The sequence below is a fragment of the Culex quinquefasciatus genome, chromosome 2 (assembly GCF_015732765.1).
Source record: "Culex quinquefasciatus strain JHB chromosome 2, VPISU_Cqui_1.0_pri_paternal, whole genome shotgun sequence".
NCBI lineage: Eukaryota > Metazoa > Arthropoda > Insecta > Diptera > Culicidae > Culex > Culex quinquefasciatus.
In genome coordinates, this window is record NC_051862.1 from 102688307 (window position 1) to 102706235 (window position 17929).

General features: G+C 41.1%; 1 protein-coding gene across 5 annotated transcripts in view; it reads left to right on the top strand.

Annotated features, from left to right (window-relative positions):
- Positions 1 to 17929, top strand: part of LOC6047387 (probable ubiquitin carboxyl-terminal hydrolase FAF) — a 319428-nt gene that overhangs the window by 43437 nt on the left and 258062 nt on the right. For all 5 annotated transcript variants that reach the window (XM_038251497.1, XM_038251495.1, XM_038251494.1 and 2 more), the window contains one exon: positions 8914 to 9866. In XM_038251497.1, the coding sequence (XP_038107425.1) occupies positions 8914 to 9866 (953 nt within the window). The remainder of the gene's footprint in view (positions 1 to 8913; positions 9867 to 17929) is intronic.

A 17929-nucleotide genomic window follows, 5' to 3' on the forward strand; every position in this document is an offset into this window, starting at 1 on the left:
GCTTTCGCCAAACACTCTTCCAGAATGTTCTGCATTTCCTCCGGGTCTTGAATGCAATCTGGATCGACTTGGTTCAGCAGCTTGATGGCCTTTTCCTGGTTTATTTTTGTGGTCTTCCTCGGGAACACCGGAATCACGCTGCTAATCTGAGCCAGGATGCACAGATGCAGACTCCCAAACTCCTGATCCAAGACTTCCCAGGACGCTTTCCTAACCAGTCCCGGAGTGGCGAAGGAGATCTCGGGGGTCGAGCTTGGTCTTGTAGCAGTGGTCATACACGTTGAGGCTTGTTGCTTGTTCATGAGGACCATTCTCGAGGACAACATCAATCGCTGAATGAGGATCCCCTTCGGACACGGTTTGATGTTGAAGTCCCAGTTCTGATGGTGCCCGTTGAAGTCCCCTCCGACCAAGACCTCGCCATTCAGGTCCTGCAGTTCTTCGAAGAGCTTTTCGATCTTCCCGAGACATTCCTTGTGCAGTTCCCGGTTTGGCGGTACGTAGACTGATACGAAGGTAATTGGGTCGAATCCTTTCACTACTTTGACAGCGATAACCTCCACTGGCAGTAAGTTGTGAAACTTTATTTCTTCGAACTCCAAACTTTCGTGTACCAGAACTGCTACTCCTCCCCAACCTTCGTTTCTTCTTTGGCTCGCCATCCTGTAGTGGGCCATCCGGAAGTGCTCTTTCTGTTTTAACCAGATTTCTTGCAGCAGCGCTACGTGGATCTCGTTGTCTACTAGGAATCGATACAGTTCTTCCCTCGTCTCCGACGGGCGAATACTTTGCACGTTGTTTTGTAGGATGTTGAGTTTCTTACACGCCACTGTTATGCTTATCGGCTGTTCTGTTTCCGTTCCCGTTCGGTGATGAGTTCCTCTCTATGATGTCCTGGATCCTGTTCGCGACTTCCACAATGAGCTGATCCCGCTCCAACCCCGCTCGAAAGCCTAATCATATAGACCATAAGTAGTCAAATGATATTTTTTACAATAAACAATAAACAATAAACTCTGAGGATACTTCCTGAACTTCCTTGCCGATGTGTGCCTGCAGAACCTTCAACGGTTGTATCCAATTCTGGTTCCTTACTTCGGCCAAGAACTCTCTGCGCATCTTGTCCAGAAATCGCTCAAAGTCGGTGGTTTTGAAGGGGTTTTCCGGACATTGACAGCCTCCGCCTTCCGGCCGGATGATTTCCGCTTGGTTTGCACCCCCCGATGAGTCTTGGACTCGACCCGAAATTTCGGGGCGATTGTTTCGTTGTCGGTTTACTTGCAAGGGGGGGTACGAAACGACGCCTTCGTCTCCTTCCTCTTCCAATCCCTCAAACCCATTTGTCGTTTTAGGGAAAGCTGCTTCTTCCGCTTCCTTGTATCCGATCTGCTTCGTCCGCATGGTATCCAGGATCCTTTGTATCCTTCGTCGTTCTGCGCAGTCCTTACTCGAGGCCCGGTGCTGACCTTTGCAGTTGGGGCAGTGATCCTGCTCTCCGCAATCCTCTTCTCCGTGGCCACGTCCGCAAATTCTGCACCGCCGCTTGCTAGTGCATTTTTAGCACTGTGGCCGAACCTCCAGCAGTTCTGGAATTGGCGAATGGGGAAAATGTACAGCTCGCATTTAAAGGCGCAGCCATATATCTTGACCAAGCGGGGAACCTTTTGGCCTGCTACCGTAATCCTCAGGTTGGACGTGTCAACCAGATTCTCTTTCACCCTCTTCTTGATCCGCTGCACCTCCAGAACCTCCGTATCTGTTGTGATGCAGTCCTTGATCTCCTCATCTCCGAAATCCAGCGGAACTCCTTTGACGAATAGGATTGTCGAGCTGTTCTTCCGTGGGAGGTGGATCTTGAGATTGTGGCTTCCGAGATTCAGGGACTTTAACTTGTTCTCCGCGCCGGCGTCCGTGACCACCACCTTGAACTGGAACCGCCCAATCTTCGTCACCTCCCGGTAATCCTTGAATCTCTTTTGGGTCAGAATCCTAGCCAGCTCCACCGGTTGAGTCGGATACTCTTTACCGGTATCGATGGGTTCGAAATAAACCACTCCCCGTTGCCCAGTGACCTCCTGCTGGACGGAGACCGTTGAGGTACTTGCCGCCGGGCTGGTTGTCACTCCAGCGTAGGTCGTCGCACTGGTTCCCGATGTTCCCTGCTGAGCTCTCCCGGAGTCCTTTCCTTTGGCCAGTTTTTCCTCCATGTTTGTTCCGATGATTGACTTCGACCGTGTGACCCTACCGTCCAGCGGCCACTTGTTCTGCTTCTTCGACATCTTGTTTTCCTTTCTCTGTATAATTCCACTCTGCAAATTATTCTTTCCTTAGCGCACTACACTATCCGGTGGACACGCTCGCGCGCGTACTTCGAACCGTCCGCCACAGCGGGATTTGGCACCGCTGATCCGCACGCTCTCGAACGATCACTCGAATCCGTCGTTTAACACTACGCGCGTCGATTCCCGTCCGCTCGCAAGAGCCGCACCCAAAAGCACTGCCCGAGGCCCCGCCCGCACGCTTTGGCACCGGTTGAGGACTTTCTACGCACTTTTCCCCACCGAAAAACACCGAAATCGACCGGATTTCACGCCACTTCCGGAGTCCGCGGTGGACCGCATACGATGCGACTGCGAGCTTTTCCTCTTTATGTTTGTTTGTTCAACTTGCAACTTTTTGGAGTTATTTTGTGCGTGAAGAAATCTACCTTCACCTTCTTCTCCGTTTGCAATGTTTACATTTGCTCATTCCACCCTGTCAGTCATACTACTCATAGCGTGCCTGACCGTTACCCACTTTTGGGTTCGGTCCGTACGAGGGGTGTTCGTACGAGATATTTCAACCAGGGAGTAGACTAGAGACCCTAAATAGGGAGACTGGTCTAAGCTTGCTAAATTGATCTGGCAACGTATGTTTTGAGCTTGGCAACACTGATAAGTTTTGCTGGGCGTAAAGGCAAATGCTCGTTTGGATACGTCAAACTCGCGTCTGTTTGGGTACGTCAAATTCACTTCGTCCAGTCTCCCTATTTAGGATCTCTAGAGTAGACGACCTGTCAAACTCCATACAGTGAGAGCCTACCTCTCATCTTTTGAGATCTTTTGGTACTTTGACATGTTTTGGTACTTTGACAAGTGAGAAGTGTCAATTTTGGTACTGATGAATTACCCTAATATCGCACAACTTGCTTTTCATTCGGGTAAAATGTCAATCATCAATCTTACCTATTTATGGAAATTAAATTTCTGAGAGGGTTTAAACTATTTTTTGGTCGTTTTCTTATTGCCACAAACCAAATTGTTCGCTTCCAAAATGTACTATCGGAATCAATTCACGTCACCTCTGGGGTTCCGCAAGGATCCCATCTAGGACCTCTTCTTTTCATCTTGTATGTAAACGACATTTCCTTCATTCTTAAAAAAATTAACGTACTTGTATATGCAGACGACATGAAATTGTATATGGAAATAGGAAATGCCAATGACAGTCATGTATTCCAAAACGAAATTAATCTTTTCTACACATGGTGTAGTAAAAGCCTACTCCAATTTAATGTAAAGAAATGTAACTCCATTGCCTTCAGCAGAAAACATGAAACACCAAACATAACAGTATTATTAGGAAACCAACCAGTAGAAAAATGCAAAGTAGTACGTGATCTAGGTGTCATCCTAGACTCACAACTAACTTTTGTAGAACACTATAACACAATAATAAACAAGGCAAAAAGTACATTAGGCTTTATAAAGCGCTTTGCATTCAACTTCCAGGACCCGTATACTATTAAATTACTCTATATAACGTATGTCAGGCCATTCTTGGAATACTGTAGTATCGTCTGGAATCCATACTATGCCGTACACCAAGCACGTATTGAATCTGTCCAAAAACAATTCTTACTGTACGCACTACGTAAACTTAACTGGACTGCATTTCCTCTCCCATCGTATGAAGCACGCTGCATGCTCATAAACATACAATCATTACAAGAACGTCGTAAATTTGCCATGCTCTCTTTCATCAACGACATTATTTCTCAACGCATACAGTCAGCAGCATTATTTTCAGTAATACGCAATAGTATTCATGAACCAAGCCGTACTCTTAGACATTCACCACTTTTTAGAATAACTACATACACGACAAATTATTTAAAAAATTCGCCATTAAATCAAATGATGCGCTTTTATAATGAAAATTCACAGTACATACATTTCGACATGTCTAAACCGGAACTACGAAAAAATCTGTACAATAGAAATAATATCTAGTATGTAAGAAAATTGTAAGTAGTCTACATAAGCTTGACGAATAAACAATACAAACAATATAAATAAATTTAAAGGTGCTGGTTTGGGTTTTGGATGTTTTCATGTTATTTTTTTAGTCAGTCGCCGATCTGCTGACCTGACGGTGCTTGGTCAGCTCAGTACAGCACCAAATTGCTGCTGATCAAAACGCAAATACTGCTTCGTTTCCGCCGGGGGAACCGGAATGACGAGAACAGATCGAGGAGGAACGGGTCAAGTTGATGCGACTGCTCAACAAATCCCGCCCCGGTTATGGTTATTCATACGCCCGAGGAGGCGGGAGAGGATTCGACAGGTGGCGGAAGTGCACGAGAAACGATTAATCGGAAACCGCGACCAGAGGAAAGTTTGGTGGCAAAAGGAGCATGAGACTAGGACAGGCAGGAATAGATCGAAACACGCGGCCGTTCGGGGTAGGCAACAGGGCAAAACTTCATTTATTTATTTTGTAATATGTCTGTTGATCTCCTTCCGGATTCAGTCGGTGCTGGACCGTTTGCTCCATGAGGTGGCAACCGTGTCCAAAAACCAATTGATAGAACAAGACACCCATAATTCGCATACTGGAAGATTCTGCAGCACGTTGACGTCGGTCAGTTCCGTCAGTTTTGGGAAACAGCTGGTTGATTTTTTCTGCGATCGTGGACATCATTCCGGGTACATTTTAGTTTGGTTTGGTCGTTCTCAGTGATGGTTCGGAGGCTGCGTCAGGCGGGAATCGTTTGGTGGTGCTCAAAGCGGCCTGGTTGGTGCGTTTTCGGTTGACCTTGGTGTGACAAATCCGGCACAGCGTTTCGTTCATTGCAAGCGCTATCTCCTTCGAGCCGAACACAATGTAGATGAAGCTCCCGGATGTCCATGAACCACGCCGTGGGTTTTGTTGCACAGAAACACTTTGTGACTGCACTGGGGGAGGTGGAGATTCATATTTTATTAAAAGCCCATTGTAGCACTGCTCTCTTTACACCTACCTCGTGGAAGATTTGGTTAATTTGATTGACTATTGATAAGAAACGACATAATTTTGTTGCTTTTTCGCATCTTCACTTTTATCGCTGTTATAAACAAACGCCCAGTGTTTATAAACAAACGACGCCATATTAAAATGATGTGAGGTAGGCTGAAATCCTCAGCTGTCATCCCACTGATTTCAACCGGGCGCGACGTCTCAACACTAGGCAAAAACGTTGTTATGGTTTCGTTTGAGCCAAGGGGCGAGACAATAGTAAGAAATTAAATAAATTAAATTAACTAACTGCCGAAATTATTTAATTAACGAGAAGTTAATTTTGTTTACGATCCAATCATCGCCACCTCTTTGCACACCACATTGGTTTGACAGTTTGACCTCACGCGTATTTGTTTTTGTTTTGAACTGTCGCAAAAAAATAAGCAGGAGAATTCAGGTGGCGCAGGAGATCAGGAAATGTTGCTGAAACAGGAGATGCTGGCCAGAGGATCGATCTGGGAGGAAAAGTCCTTCGTTTTTTCGGACAGTGTAGTTGATCGGTGAGGACCGCATCGTGATTTATCCGATGGCATTCAAGCGCCCAGCAAGCAAGCTTCTTTTGCTCCCCGGTATAGATGGCTGGGATGGATTAGCCTTTGGCAACAACTCCAACGTCCTGGTCGGATCCGGCTCAAGCTGTTCAATCATCCCGATCGGAAAACTTTCTGCTCGCGTCATCATTACAGCAGCGCTGGTCCAATCGACAGCGGAATAACAATCTCGTCCGCTTCTTCCTCTTCAGCGGCAGTAGCGGTCATCGTCCAGCAAGTGGAGTCCAAGATCAACAACAACCTTCACGCGAATGCGCAAGGGCACGAGTTTAACGATTCGTAGAGCAGCAACCAGTGACCGAGCTCAAGTGATGGTGCAGGAAGCGGCGGAAGTGGTGCCCAGTATCATCACAGTGTTATCTATGTCACAATTAATCACGGGGTGGTTGGTGGGGGCATCACAGAGGGACACACCACCACTATCAGGCGCAACAAGTCGGAGGAGGTCGGGGTTAAGGACACGAACCCGGCGGATCAAATGGCGTTGCCGGAGCTTGAGAACGAACCGATGCATGTAGGATAAGTTAGTGATTATGTGGAGTTTCACGAGTTAAAAAGTTTCTTGTTTTATGTTGCTCCTCAGCTCCAAAGCATCAAGCAACTAGACGACACCACCTTCCAGAAGTTCACATCTTAGTCTGCAAAAGTAACAGTAACAACAATCACAGCAGTCTCAACTGATGGCAGGACCTCCAACGAGTAGCAGTGGCCATATGCAGTCACAGATGCGACAACAACAACACCAGCAGCAATCTCAGTCCGGACCGTACACGTCGTCAAACGAGCAGAACGTCATCATACATCCACATCAGTCGGGTCAACCGCCGAGCGGGTTAGCCGTGAAACACATCGTCCCAGATCCGATCAATTGGACCGGCAAATTACGTAGGCTTGCAGTAGTGCTTACCACCGTTCAATCCGTGACACCCTCTGGCCCCGTGATGACCACCATCACCGGTACGACCTTGAGCCCGGCGGTCCAGCAACATTTGTTAGACAGTTAGAAAACAAGTTTATATATTTATTTAAATGGTTTCCATTACAATGAAAAACAAATTAATTATAATCAATAAACAACTGCCAAAAGGACCCAGACCACTTAAATTAAATTGAGCATGCTTGTCGGGAATGTGCTTTGTGGCGGTTTGTGAAACGCGAACAGATAGTAATCACCATCGGGTTGACGTCTTGACGATCTTCCTAGAGTTGAATCACCATTCCAGTGAATTCACCGTGATTTCCGCAGATGAATCCATCTTCATGAAGATAGAAATGAACGACAGGTGACGACGCCTGCTGACGTCGTCATTCTTCGAATCGTAATCCGGACTGGTCTTGGGGGCACTCGTTCCGAGGCACATCTCAATAAATTCATCGCACAACTCTGGATCAGTCGTGAAGCTCAAACGAAGACGCCTAAAATAAACAGTAATTTGCTGACTGCGTTTTTTTTAAATTAATTTAAAATACTCACGGCATACTGCCGTTTGAAGAAACCCTTACCAACAGCGTTCCGAATGCACCGGAGAAAGCTTTCCCCGCTGTCTTTGAGGATGTCAACTTCCGTAGAAGGAAACTCTATGTACTTTCTTGCTCATTTTGTCGTAGGTTTGGTCTTCAACGTAGTAGGCAGGATAGTCGGCTTCTTGGTCTGGTTCGTGTTCCGTGAGGACTTGTTCCGGTCTGTGTTCCGTGGAGATGACCTCCGCCGCGGACGGGTCGTCCGTATTTGCGCACTTTGCATTGAGAATAATGGTGTAGACGTAATCTGGTTCCGAGGAGGTAGTAACTGCGGTGGTCATTCAATGGACCGTTTTGACTTGGACCGGAGACGCTTCCAGCGGGACGAATATCTTGCGGGGTGATCGATGCTCACTGGGTGACTTTATAGATTGGATTGCAACAATTTTCCTGTGGTCACTGCTTCCGCCGTCGAGTTGGAACCGTACGTAGAAGTGTACCTCGTTTGAAGGTGATGTTGGAGTTGGAGCGAGAGTTTGAGTCTTTGGTGGGCGATAACTTTTGAAGTGGCCAGATTCCAGAAAAGATGAAAGTTTGTTTCGGAAGCGAAATTGGGTTCAAATCAAAAATAAAAACAAATTTGACAGTCGCACGCAAAAGCAAAAACAAAAACAAAGTTTTCAACAAAGCAGGTTTGGCGCTGTCAAATGTCCAAATTGCAAGAGGTATTTAATTCCTTAATATATTAAATGCGAGCATTTAATACATTAAGGCCTTTGTCACGCCCCTCGGTTTGAGCAATCTGCCAAAAATGTATGGACTTTCGTAATGTTTGCTCTCGTGGATCAAACTTTCTTTTTGCCCAAGTATTTAAAAACGTGCATAGTGCCCAAGGGGTGTAAATACTTTTTTTACATACTGTAGAGTTATTTAATTAAGGTCCCCGTGAAATTTGCAACTAAAAAGCGCAAAGAAAAAAAAATTAGTGTTACGTTCAAAGTTGGTCAAGAAATTGTGTATGTGGATCGCGCAAACCCGTTCGTTGCGGGCCAAAAAACTCTCTACACTCTCTCGTTTGCGCACCGTTTGCTATTGCCAACCTTCTCGTTGATGATCGCAGCAGTCGGGGGGTTTGACACTGCTCACCTTCAAAAATTCTTCGGGCGGGTTGACAGCGGCTCGAACAAATGTGTTGGTAAATTTCTTACTAAGACGCTTTATTGGCATAGGCGTTGGGCGCAGGGTGGGTTCCAAAAATGTTAACAAGGTTTTAACTTATACACTTTTGACAGTTAAGGTTTTATAAGCGGCTATACAGGTTTTTGAATATTAATGATTTTATAAATAGTGACGCATGGTACCGACGTTACCATCCCGTTAAAAATCCCCCAGAAATCGGTCCCCTTTTTTTGTTTTGATGTTCGTAAAGCCATTTCTTGACCCCTTTTCTTGGGGAGTGACATATTACGCAGGACTAACGCCGTTACCATACGTAGGGGGAATCTACTTTTTATTTTTTAAATCACGAGTTTTTGCAGCAACACAGTTCAGTTGAAAAAAAAAAAATCTTACTTTATTGCAGGAATCGATGGTGATTGTTCACCATGTGTTAAATTCTACCGAGATGGACTTTCAACATCATTTATCAAAATTTTAACTGATGAAGCAGTCTCGTCATGGAAATACAATATTCATCATTGCATTTTAATGTCATGCAGCAAATTGCTCCACTTGATTTCGCTGCACATGAAACGAGACAATTATCATCTTTTGAAACTGCTATCGGTTGTTTTTGATCCAGATAATAAATTTCACACTCATAATGCATCTCGTCCACAAGAACTACATCTGGCCCAGGCGGACACTGAACATATTGTTCAGGGCAGTCAAATTTATGCAAATTCACCTCCTGAGCCTAAAAATCCACGTGGCTGGCTCGTTGATCTGATCAACCACTTCGGGCTTCACAAAGGATTTGACAACTTCCAAGATCGAATGAATTTGGAAATTTCGAATTTTCGCAAGCAATGTTTGAAAGATAAATGCAACAGTGATACATCAATTGCTAGTCCATCATATACAAAATGTGAAGGTGAAGATAATCCAGAAAAACTAACGCTCAATACTTTGCACACCCTTTTGCAACCATTTGGGCAGTGTGCAGAGTTTTTAACGGTATCAACAGTTGAAAGGTATTTCATGCCGATTTGGGACGTTGTTTTGGATATTTTGGAATCCCTATCAGACGATGAGTTGAAACGAGAAGCCAAATTTGAAGGAAAAAACGATATTATAAATGGTATTGTAAAATATGCCCGTGCCTTGATAAGTCATGTACCAAATCAGGAAAATCTGCTGCGAGCGTTAGAAATGTGTCGACTCAGAATAATTTTGCGTGTGTTGCAAATTTCAAGCTTCAATGGAAAGATGAATGCATTAAATGAAATAAATAAAGTGCTCGGGTATGTATCGTACTTCCCACATCGGCAGATTTCAGACGAAGACAACGATATACTGAATGCAGAAAAAATGGCGGTAAGTGAAAAAAACAACTCCTAAATTATTTTTAGCTTATACGTAAGGCTACCAATTGTACGGATTTTATTCTACCATACCGAATTTTAACCCTCTTCGCGGATTTTAGCCAACCGGATTTTTGTACGGATTGTTTCGCATAACACGGATTTAGAGGATGACGAGATGGAATTCCCGGGAAAAAAAATTCGGGAAATCGACCATTTTTGGACCTTCCGGGAAATTCGGTCGAGACTCCCGGGAAATTTTAAACTTATAAATATCGAAGCAAAATTACATAAACATACCAGAAAATTATTTGAAAATATCCTAATTGCTTAGAACATTGGATATTCAATGTTCGATGTTCAAGTTTGAATAATGCTTCTCTTATCTTCTTATTCAGAAAGTGTAAAATTTAACTTATCAATAGTTCCAATAACTATTATTGAGAGAAGCCAAAAAAATGTGGACCCCAAAATTTACATTAAAGCTTACTTAAGGGTGCACAGCAACCGAAGAAGTTGTTGTCTTCTTATTCCAAATATGTCAAACTTACGGACCCAATCCTGAAAGAATCTGATTGTCAAAATGGTCAAACTTTATTGTAAATAACTTTGAAGACTGTAATTTAGGGGATGAATAAAAAATCATATCGATAGTTCCCGTATTTTTGAAGATACTAAAATGTCTGTAACAGAAATCTGGGTGCAAAAGCGATGGTTGATGTGTACCGTTAAAGGCAAATTTCCCAAGAAATGAAATCTGAAGTTTTTTTTAATATAATTTTTATTTATTATTTCTAAGAGGGAATTGCTTTTTCAAAATAAGTTCAGCGTTATTTATCATATTGCAAAAATCCCGATAATTAGATATTAGGCGAAATTCTCGTATGTTTTGCAGGTTAAGCTCTTGCTCCTAACTCCATCCAATTTGCTGATTTTCACTATTTAAAAAACTAATTTTGCAAAACTTTTTATAGAAACTTGCTTGCTCACTTCTTATTGAGCTGTTTATAACTCGATTTCAGTTGAAAACGCTATTAATTAGTGTCGTGACTTTCCCCCGATTTATTCCGCGAATTCCGAATATTTCGAACCAAATAATAAGACACGTCTTTTCATGCCAAAGCAAAACACACGACTGGTTTATTTCTCGTTTGCTCACGCACACATTCTCAACTTCTCTCTCGGCTTGCCTGCTCTCTCATTACACTACATACACTCTCTCTATTCTCACTCTCTCTTCTCTGCCACACTCATTCACTACATCCTCGTTCTTTCCTACTCTAAAAATAACAAATTCATCTGCAGATTAAAATCAGCTTTTTGATCCATGGTAGTCAGGAAACTCAGCTCATCTCAGGATTCGGCTCCGATAAATACTTCTCCGGTATCCTTGATCGTGACACATATCTGCCAAAACCCCAACGTCAGCATGGTTACCTGCAATTAAAGAAATAAAATACGACAACTTCGAAAGTTATCGTGTAATTAATTAATTGATCGGGAATTTTAACCTACAATCATCCAGAAATTCAATTTGGAGCTAAAATTCAAGTGGTGTAGATTACAAGTCTATCGTTTCTCAAATCATAACTACAAAAAGATTGTTTCTTAAATCATCACATTAAAATATTGAAAATCTACAAATTCCATTACCGACTTGTCCCACCAACTAATTTTTAAAAATCTGTTACGTTATCTTCTCTAAAATAAAATCCTGCGTTCAAATTTAAGTCGCGAAAGTTATTAGCGTATCGTTTCTTAAATCATCACATTAAAATATTGAAAATCTACTAATTACTTCTCTAACTTGCCCAACAATTGATTTTTTTAAATCTTTTACTACATCTTTCCTGAAATACAATTATTCCCTAAAATTTAAATTGAATAGGTTATGAGGCTAACGTTTCTTAAATTATCACATTGAAAAAATTAAAAAATCTACAAATTTCTTCACCCACTTGTCCAAGAACGATTTTTTAATAATCTATTGCTACACCTTCCTGGAATCCAATAATGAGTTCAAATTTTCATTTCATTTCATTTCATTTATTTATTATTCATGTAGAGTAAGGAAATATCCTTTTAAATTACTACACTTTGTTGAGAACCAGAAAAGCATTTTTCTAAAATATTAATTAAATTCTAAACTCCTGATCAGTGGAAACTAATGTCATTTTAATTAATTTATCCTCTAAACCAAGTGATGCATTCTTTGCGGAAACTTGCAATGGTTTGAATATTTTTAATCGCGTTAGGAAGTTGATTCCAGAATGTAGCACCCCTTACTATGAAACTATTTCCGTAATGTGTTGTGCTGTGTCTTGGAATTATTAAATTTCTAGTTCTAGTACTGCGGGCAATTTGTATTTTATCTGCTAAATAAGGTGGAACGGAAAAGTTTACTATTTTAAACATGGTTAAACAAGATCTGAATTTAATAAACTCTTTGAAAGGACAGCCTAACAATTCTTGCTTAAAGTTTGAGTCGTGTAGGTTATGAGTCTATCGTTTCTTAAATCATCACATTGAAAAGATTGAAAATCTACAAATTCTTTCACCAACTTGTCCAACAACCGATTTTTAGTTATTTGTTACCACATCTTCCCTGGAATCCAAACATAAGCTCAAATTTAAGTTAAATCGGTTATGAGCCTATCTTTTCTAAAATCATCACTTTAAAAGATAAAAAAATACAAGTTCCTTCACCAACTTGACCAACAACCAATATTAAAAAAAAAATCTGTTAATACATCATCCATGAAATCCAATCATGCGCAGAAATTTAAGTCGTGTAGATTTTTTAAAATCTATTACTACCCTTGAATATAATCATTAGCTAAAATTTAAGTTGAATATGTTATAAGCCTATCGTATCTTAAATCATCACATTAAAAAGATTAGATTAAAAACCTACTAATTTCTTCACCCGATTGCCCAACAAAAGATTTTTAAAAATAATTTATTGCTACATCTTCCCTGAAATTCAATAATGAGTTCAAATTTGAGTCGTGTAGGTTATGAGCCTGTCGTTTCTTAAATCATCACTTAAAAAAGGAATAAAAATCTGTGTATTTCCTTACCAACTTGTACACGAATCATTTTTATTCTCTTATCGTTTTCCACATCTTCCCTGAAATCCAATCAAGAGCTTAAATTTAAGTTGAATAGGTTATTGTCATATCGTTTCTTAAATCATCACGTTAAAACATTGAAAATCTACAAATTCCTTCACCAAGTTTACAACAACTGATTTTTTTAAATAATCAATTACCACTTCTACCGTGGAATCCAATCATTAGCTCAATTTTATGTTAAGTAGGTTATGATCGTATCGTTTCTAAAATCATCACTATGAAAGATTTAAAATTTACAAATTCTTTCACCATTTTGTTCAACAATATTTTAAATAATCTTTTACTACATCTTCTCTGGAATCCAATTATGAGTTCAAATTTAAGTCGTGTAGGTTATGAGCCTATCGTTTCTAAAATCGTCAGATTAATAGATTGAAAATCATCAAATTTCTTTACCAACTTGTCCACAAATCATTTGTTTTCTTATCTGTTTCTACATCTTTCCTGGAATCCAATCATAAGCTCAAATTTAAGTTAAATGGGTTATGGTCTATCGTTTCTTAAATCGTTAGATTTAAAGAATAAATCTTCAAATTTCCTACAAACTTGTTCAACAAAATCTTTTTTGTGGTTACTACATCTTCCCTGGAATCAAATTTAAGTCGTATAAGGCTTTCTAGGCCCAGTGAAAAAAAAATATAATTTAACTCAAAAATGACGAACTTCTCGTCACAGTGTCCTGAAGCAAACAATGATCGAGCTCGAGCTGTCACAGCCCTGTGAAGTATGTTGGCTGAAATATCGGGCGGTCAGTCAAAAAAACCAGCTAGAAGTCGCCTGACATAAAATTTTTGCTAGAAAGAGATAGGAAACCTGATGCAAACAAACTTCCAGCTGTAATGTAAACATACTTTGAATGTATTGGTAAATTTCTGACTAGAAAGCCTTATAGGTTATAAGCCTATCTTTTCTTAAACCATTACTTTAAAAGATTAAAAAAATACAAATTCCTTCACCAACTTGTTCAACAATCGATACATTTAAAATTCCTGCATGAAATCGTTTCTTAAATCAACGCTTTGAAAGATTAAACATTCACAAATTCCTTCACCAACTTGTCCAACAATATTGTTTAATAATCTTTTACTCTAGCTTTTACTACATCATCCCTGAAATCCAATCATGAGTTCAAATTTAAGTCGTATAGGTTATAAGTTTCTTAACTCGTCAGATTTAAAAATTAAAAATCTTCAAATTTCACTGCCAACTTGTCCAACAATTTTTATTTATTTTTTACTACATCTACCCTGGAATTCAATCAAAATTTAAGTTGAATAGGTTATGAGCCTATCGTTTTTTAAATCATCACTTCGAAGATTGAAAATCTACAATTCCTCCACCAATTTTTTCAACGATCGACGGCATATTTCTTTTACTACATCTTCTTTGAAACCCAATCAGAATCATTACCGTGAAATCCGAAAAAAGATGCAGATATTTTATTTTAATTTTACCCATAATCTCAATCGCGATCTCGAATTTAAGATCTCAATGTCTCTCAGGAGACTCAAGCTCAAAGTACCAATAATCACGCTCTACCCTCGCAGAGCACTCAAGCTCAAAAACTCCAAGAACTACGCTCTACCCTCTCAGGGGACTCAAGCTCAAAAACTCCAAGAACTACGCTCTACCCTCACAGGGGACTCAAGCTCAAAAACTCCAAGAACTACGCTCTACCCTCTCAGGGGACTCAAGCTCAAAACTCCAAGAACTACGCTCTACCCTCACAGGGACTCAAGCTCAAAACTCCAGGAACTACGCTCTACCCTCACAGGGACTCAAGCTCAAAAACTCCAAGAACTACGCTCTACCCTCTCAGGGGACTCAAGCTCAAAAACTCCAAGAACTACGCTCTACCCTCACAGGGGACTCAAGCTCAAAAACTCCAAGAACTACGCTCTACCCTCTCAGGGGACTCAAGCTCAAAAACTCCAAGAACTACGCTCTACCCTCACAGGGGACTCAAGCTCAAAAACTCCAGGAACTACGCTCTACCCTCACAGGGGACTCAAGCTCAAAAACTCCAAGAACTACGCTCTACCCTCTCAGGGGACTCAAGCTCAAAAACTCCAGGAACTACGCTCTACCCTCACAGGGGACTCAAGCTCAAAAACTCCAGGAACTACGCTCTACCCTCACAGGGGACTCAAGCTCAAAAACTCCAAGAACTACGCTCTACCCTCTCAGGGGACTCAAGCTCAAAAACTCCAAGAACTACGCTCTACCCTCACAGGGGACTCAAGCTCAAAAACTCCAGGAACTACGCTCTACCCTCACAGGGGACTCAAGCTCAAAAACTCCAAGAATTACGCTCTACCCTCTCAGGGGACTCAAGCTCAAAAACTCCAAGAACTACGCTCTACCCTCACAGGGGACTCAAGCTCAAAAACTCCAAGAATTACGCTCTACCCTCTCAGGGGACTCAAGCTCAAAAACTCCAAGAACTACGCTCTACCCTCACAGGGGACTCAAGCAAGCTCAAAAACTCCAAGAATTACGCTCTACCCTCTCAGGGGACTCAAGCTCAAAAACTCCAAGAACTACGCTCTACCCTCACAGGGGACTCAAGCTCAAAAACTCCAGGAACTACGCTCTACCCTCACAGGGGACTCAAGCTCAAAAACTCCAAGAATTACGCTCTACCCTCTCAGGGGACTCAAGCTCAAAAACTCCAAGAACTACGCTCTACCCTCACAGGGGACTCAAGCTCAAAAACTCCAGGAACTACGCTCTACCCTCACAGGGGACTCAAGCTCAAAAACTCCAAGAACTACGCTCTACCCTCTCAGGGGACTCAAGCTCAAAAACTCCAGGAACTACGCTCTACCCTCACAGGGGACTCAAGCTCAAGATTTCAAGAATTACGCTCTACCCTCACAGGGGACTCAAGCTTTAAACCCCAAGAATCACGCTCTACCCTCGCAGGGGACTCAGCCTCAAGACATCAAGAATTACGCTCTACCCTTGCGTAAATTCATGCTCAAAGTTCAACCATCCACGCTTTACTTTCTCAAAGAACTAGATTTTCATGTTGCTTTTTAAATATCGCTTAATAAATGAAAAAACTCCATAAAATATTCACAAACTTTAACCCTGCTGTAAAAACAACAACAAAACTGAAGAAGAGCGTTGGCTGTACGTTACTCTTCATTACAGCAAGGGGCATATAAAAATCAAAAATTCCACCCAAAATAAATCCAACATCGGCCTGACGATAAACTATATCTACTGTCCATAATCCATAATTAAATCTTCACAAACATTTATCCTACTGTAAAACAACAACAAAACTCAAGAAAAGCATTGGCCGTACGTTACTCTTCATCCCGGCACAGGCTCTGCGCAAATAAAAAAATCCATCAAACATCAACCCGACATCAGTCCGACGATAGAGTGTTTACCATACATATTGCTTTTTCAGTTTCGCCTGAATAAATGAAAATAGTACATTAAAATTCTTCACAAACATTTATCCTGTCAAAACATAACAACAAATCTCAAGAAAACATTGGCCGTACGTTACTCATTATTTCAGCACCGGTTCTACAAAAAACCAAAAATCCATCCGACATCAAACCGACATCGGTCCGACACTAGAGTGTTTACTATATTTGATTTCGAGCAAATCCGTCCAACGTTGATCTATATTTTTACTGTCTTACCTTAGCGGGAATATACTTCCAAACAAATGACGTCTTCCTTTCTTATTTATTTTTTTCTTTCAGCTGCTACTGTAAATTTTCCTCTAAAACCACCAAACACAGCAAAAAAGAAAAACAAGAATTGCCACTCTGTCATCCCACACAAACATTTCTGCTGCCACCAAGGTCAGAGGCGTCAGACCTTCAACACTGCTGCTACTGCAACCAAACACCGACGCCATCATGGCGACTGCTGTTAGCCACACTGCAACACATCTCGCCCATCATCAAAACAATGCAACTTGTTAAAAACAAAAAAAAAACTCAATCTCCACTAATTACACTTCACACTTGCAACGGGAGCATTTGCTGCGCCATTGTCGTGACTTTCCCCCGATTTATTCCGCGAATTCCGAATATTTCGAACCAAATAATAAGACACGTCTTTTCATGCCAAAGCAAAACACACGACTGGTTTATTTCTCGTTTGCTCACGCACACATTCTCAACTTCTCTCTCGGCTTGCCTGCTCTCTCATTACACTACATACACTCTCTCTATTCTCACTCTCTCTTCTCTGCCACACTCATTCACTACAATTAGCTTTAACTGAATGTCAAAGTTCTGACCTGCCAATATTAGAGGCACGCTGGAATCAGATGCTGTTCCCCTATATATTAGCTATTTTGTTTACTTCACAAAAATATAATAAGAAGTTCCTGACACAAGTTTTGAAACATGAGAAAAATTACTCAGTGCCAATTAAGATTCGTAAACATTTTAAACTACAATTTTGCATCTGAAAAGCTTAAAGTTTCAAAGAATTAGTATTTTTTTTATTATAGACATGTTACCACTTTTGTGGCTTCATGTCTTAAGAATAAGTATGAATTAATTTAAATACAATTCATTGAAGAGAAACTAAATTATTACTTTTCCTTTTAAATTATTGCCGCTATTGGCATAGTAAAAACACTCCGGGGTCCTGGGATTTCTCGGGATTTGGCCAAATTCACCTCTCGATTTCCGGGAAATTGAAAATCTCGAGAACCGTCACCCTCTACACGGATTTATGCGGAATTTTATGATGAGATTTATACAGCAGTTCCGTATGAAAGTTAAAGAAAAAAAAGTGCTTCGATTTGGCTCAAAATTTTTCTGGGGGTTCCTTGGCCAAAATAATTCGACCCGTATTTTTTTGTTTGGCCATTAGGGTGGCCTACGTCGTGTTAGGGTGGTCTGGAAAATTACCATTTTCGTCGATTTTCACAAAAACCACTTTTTTCAAAAAAATCATAACT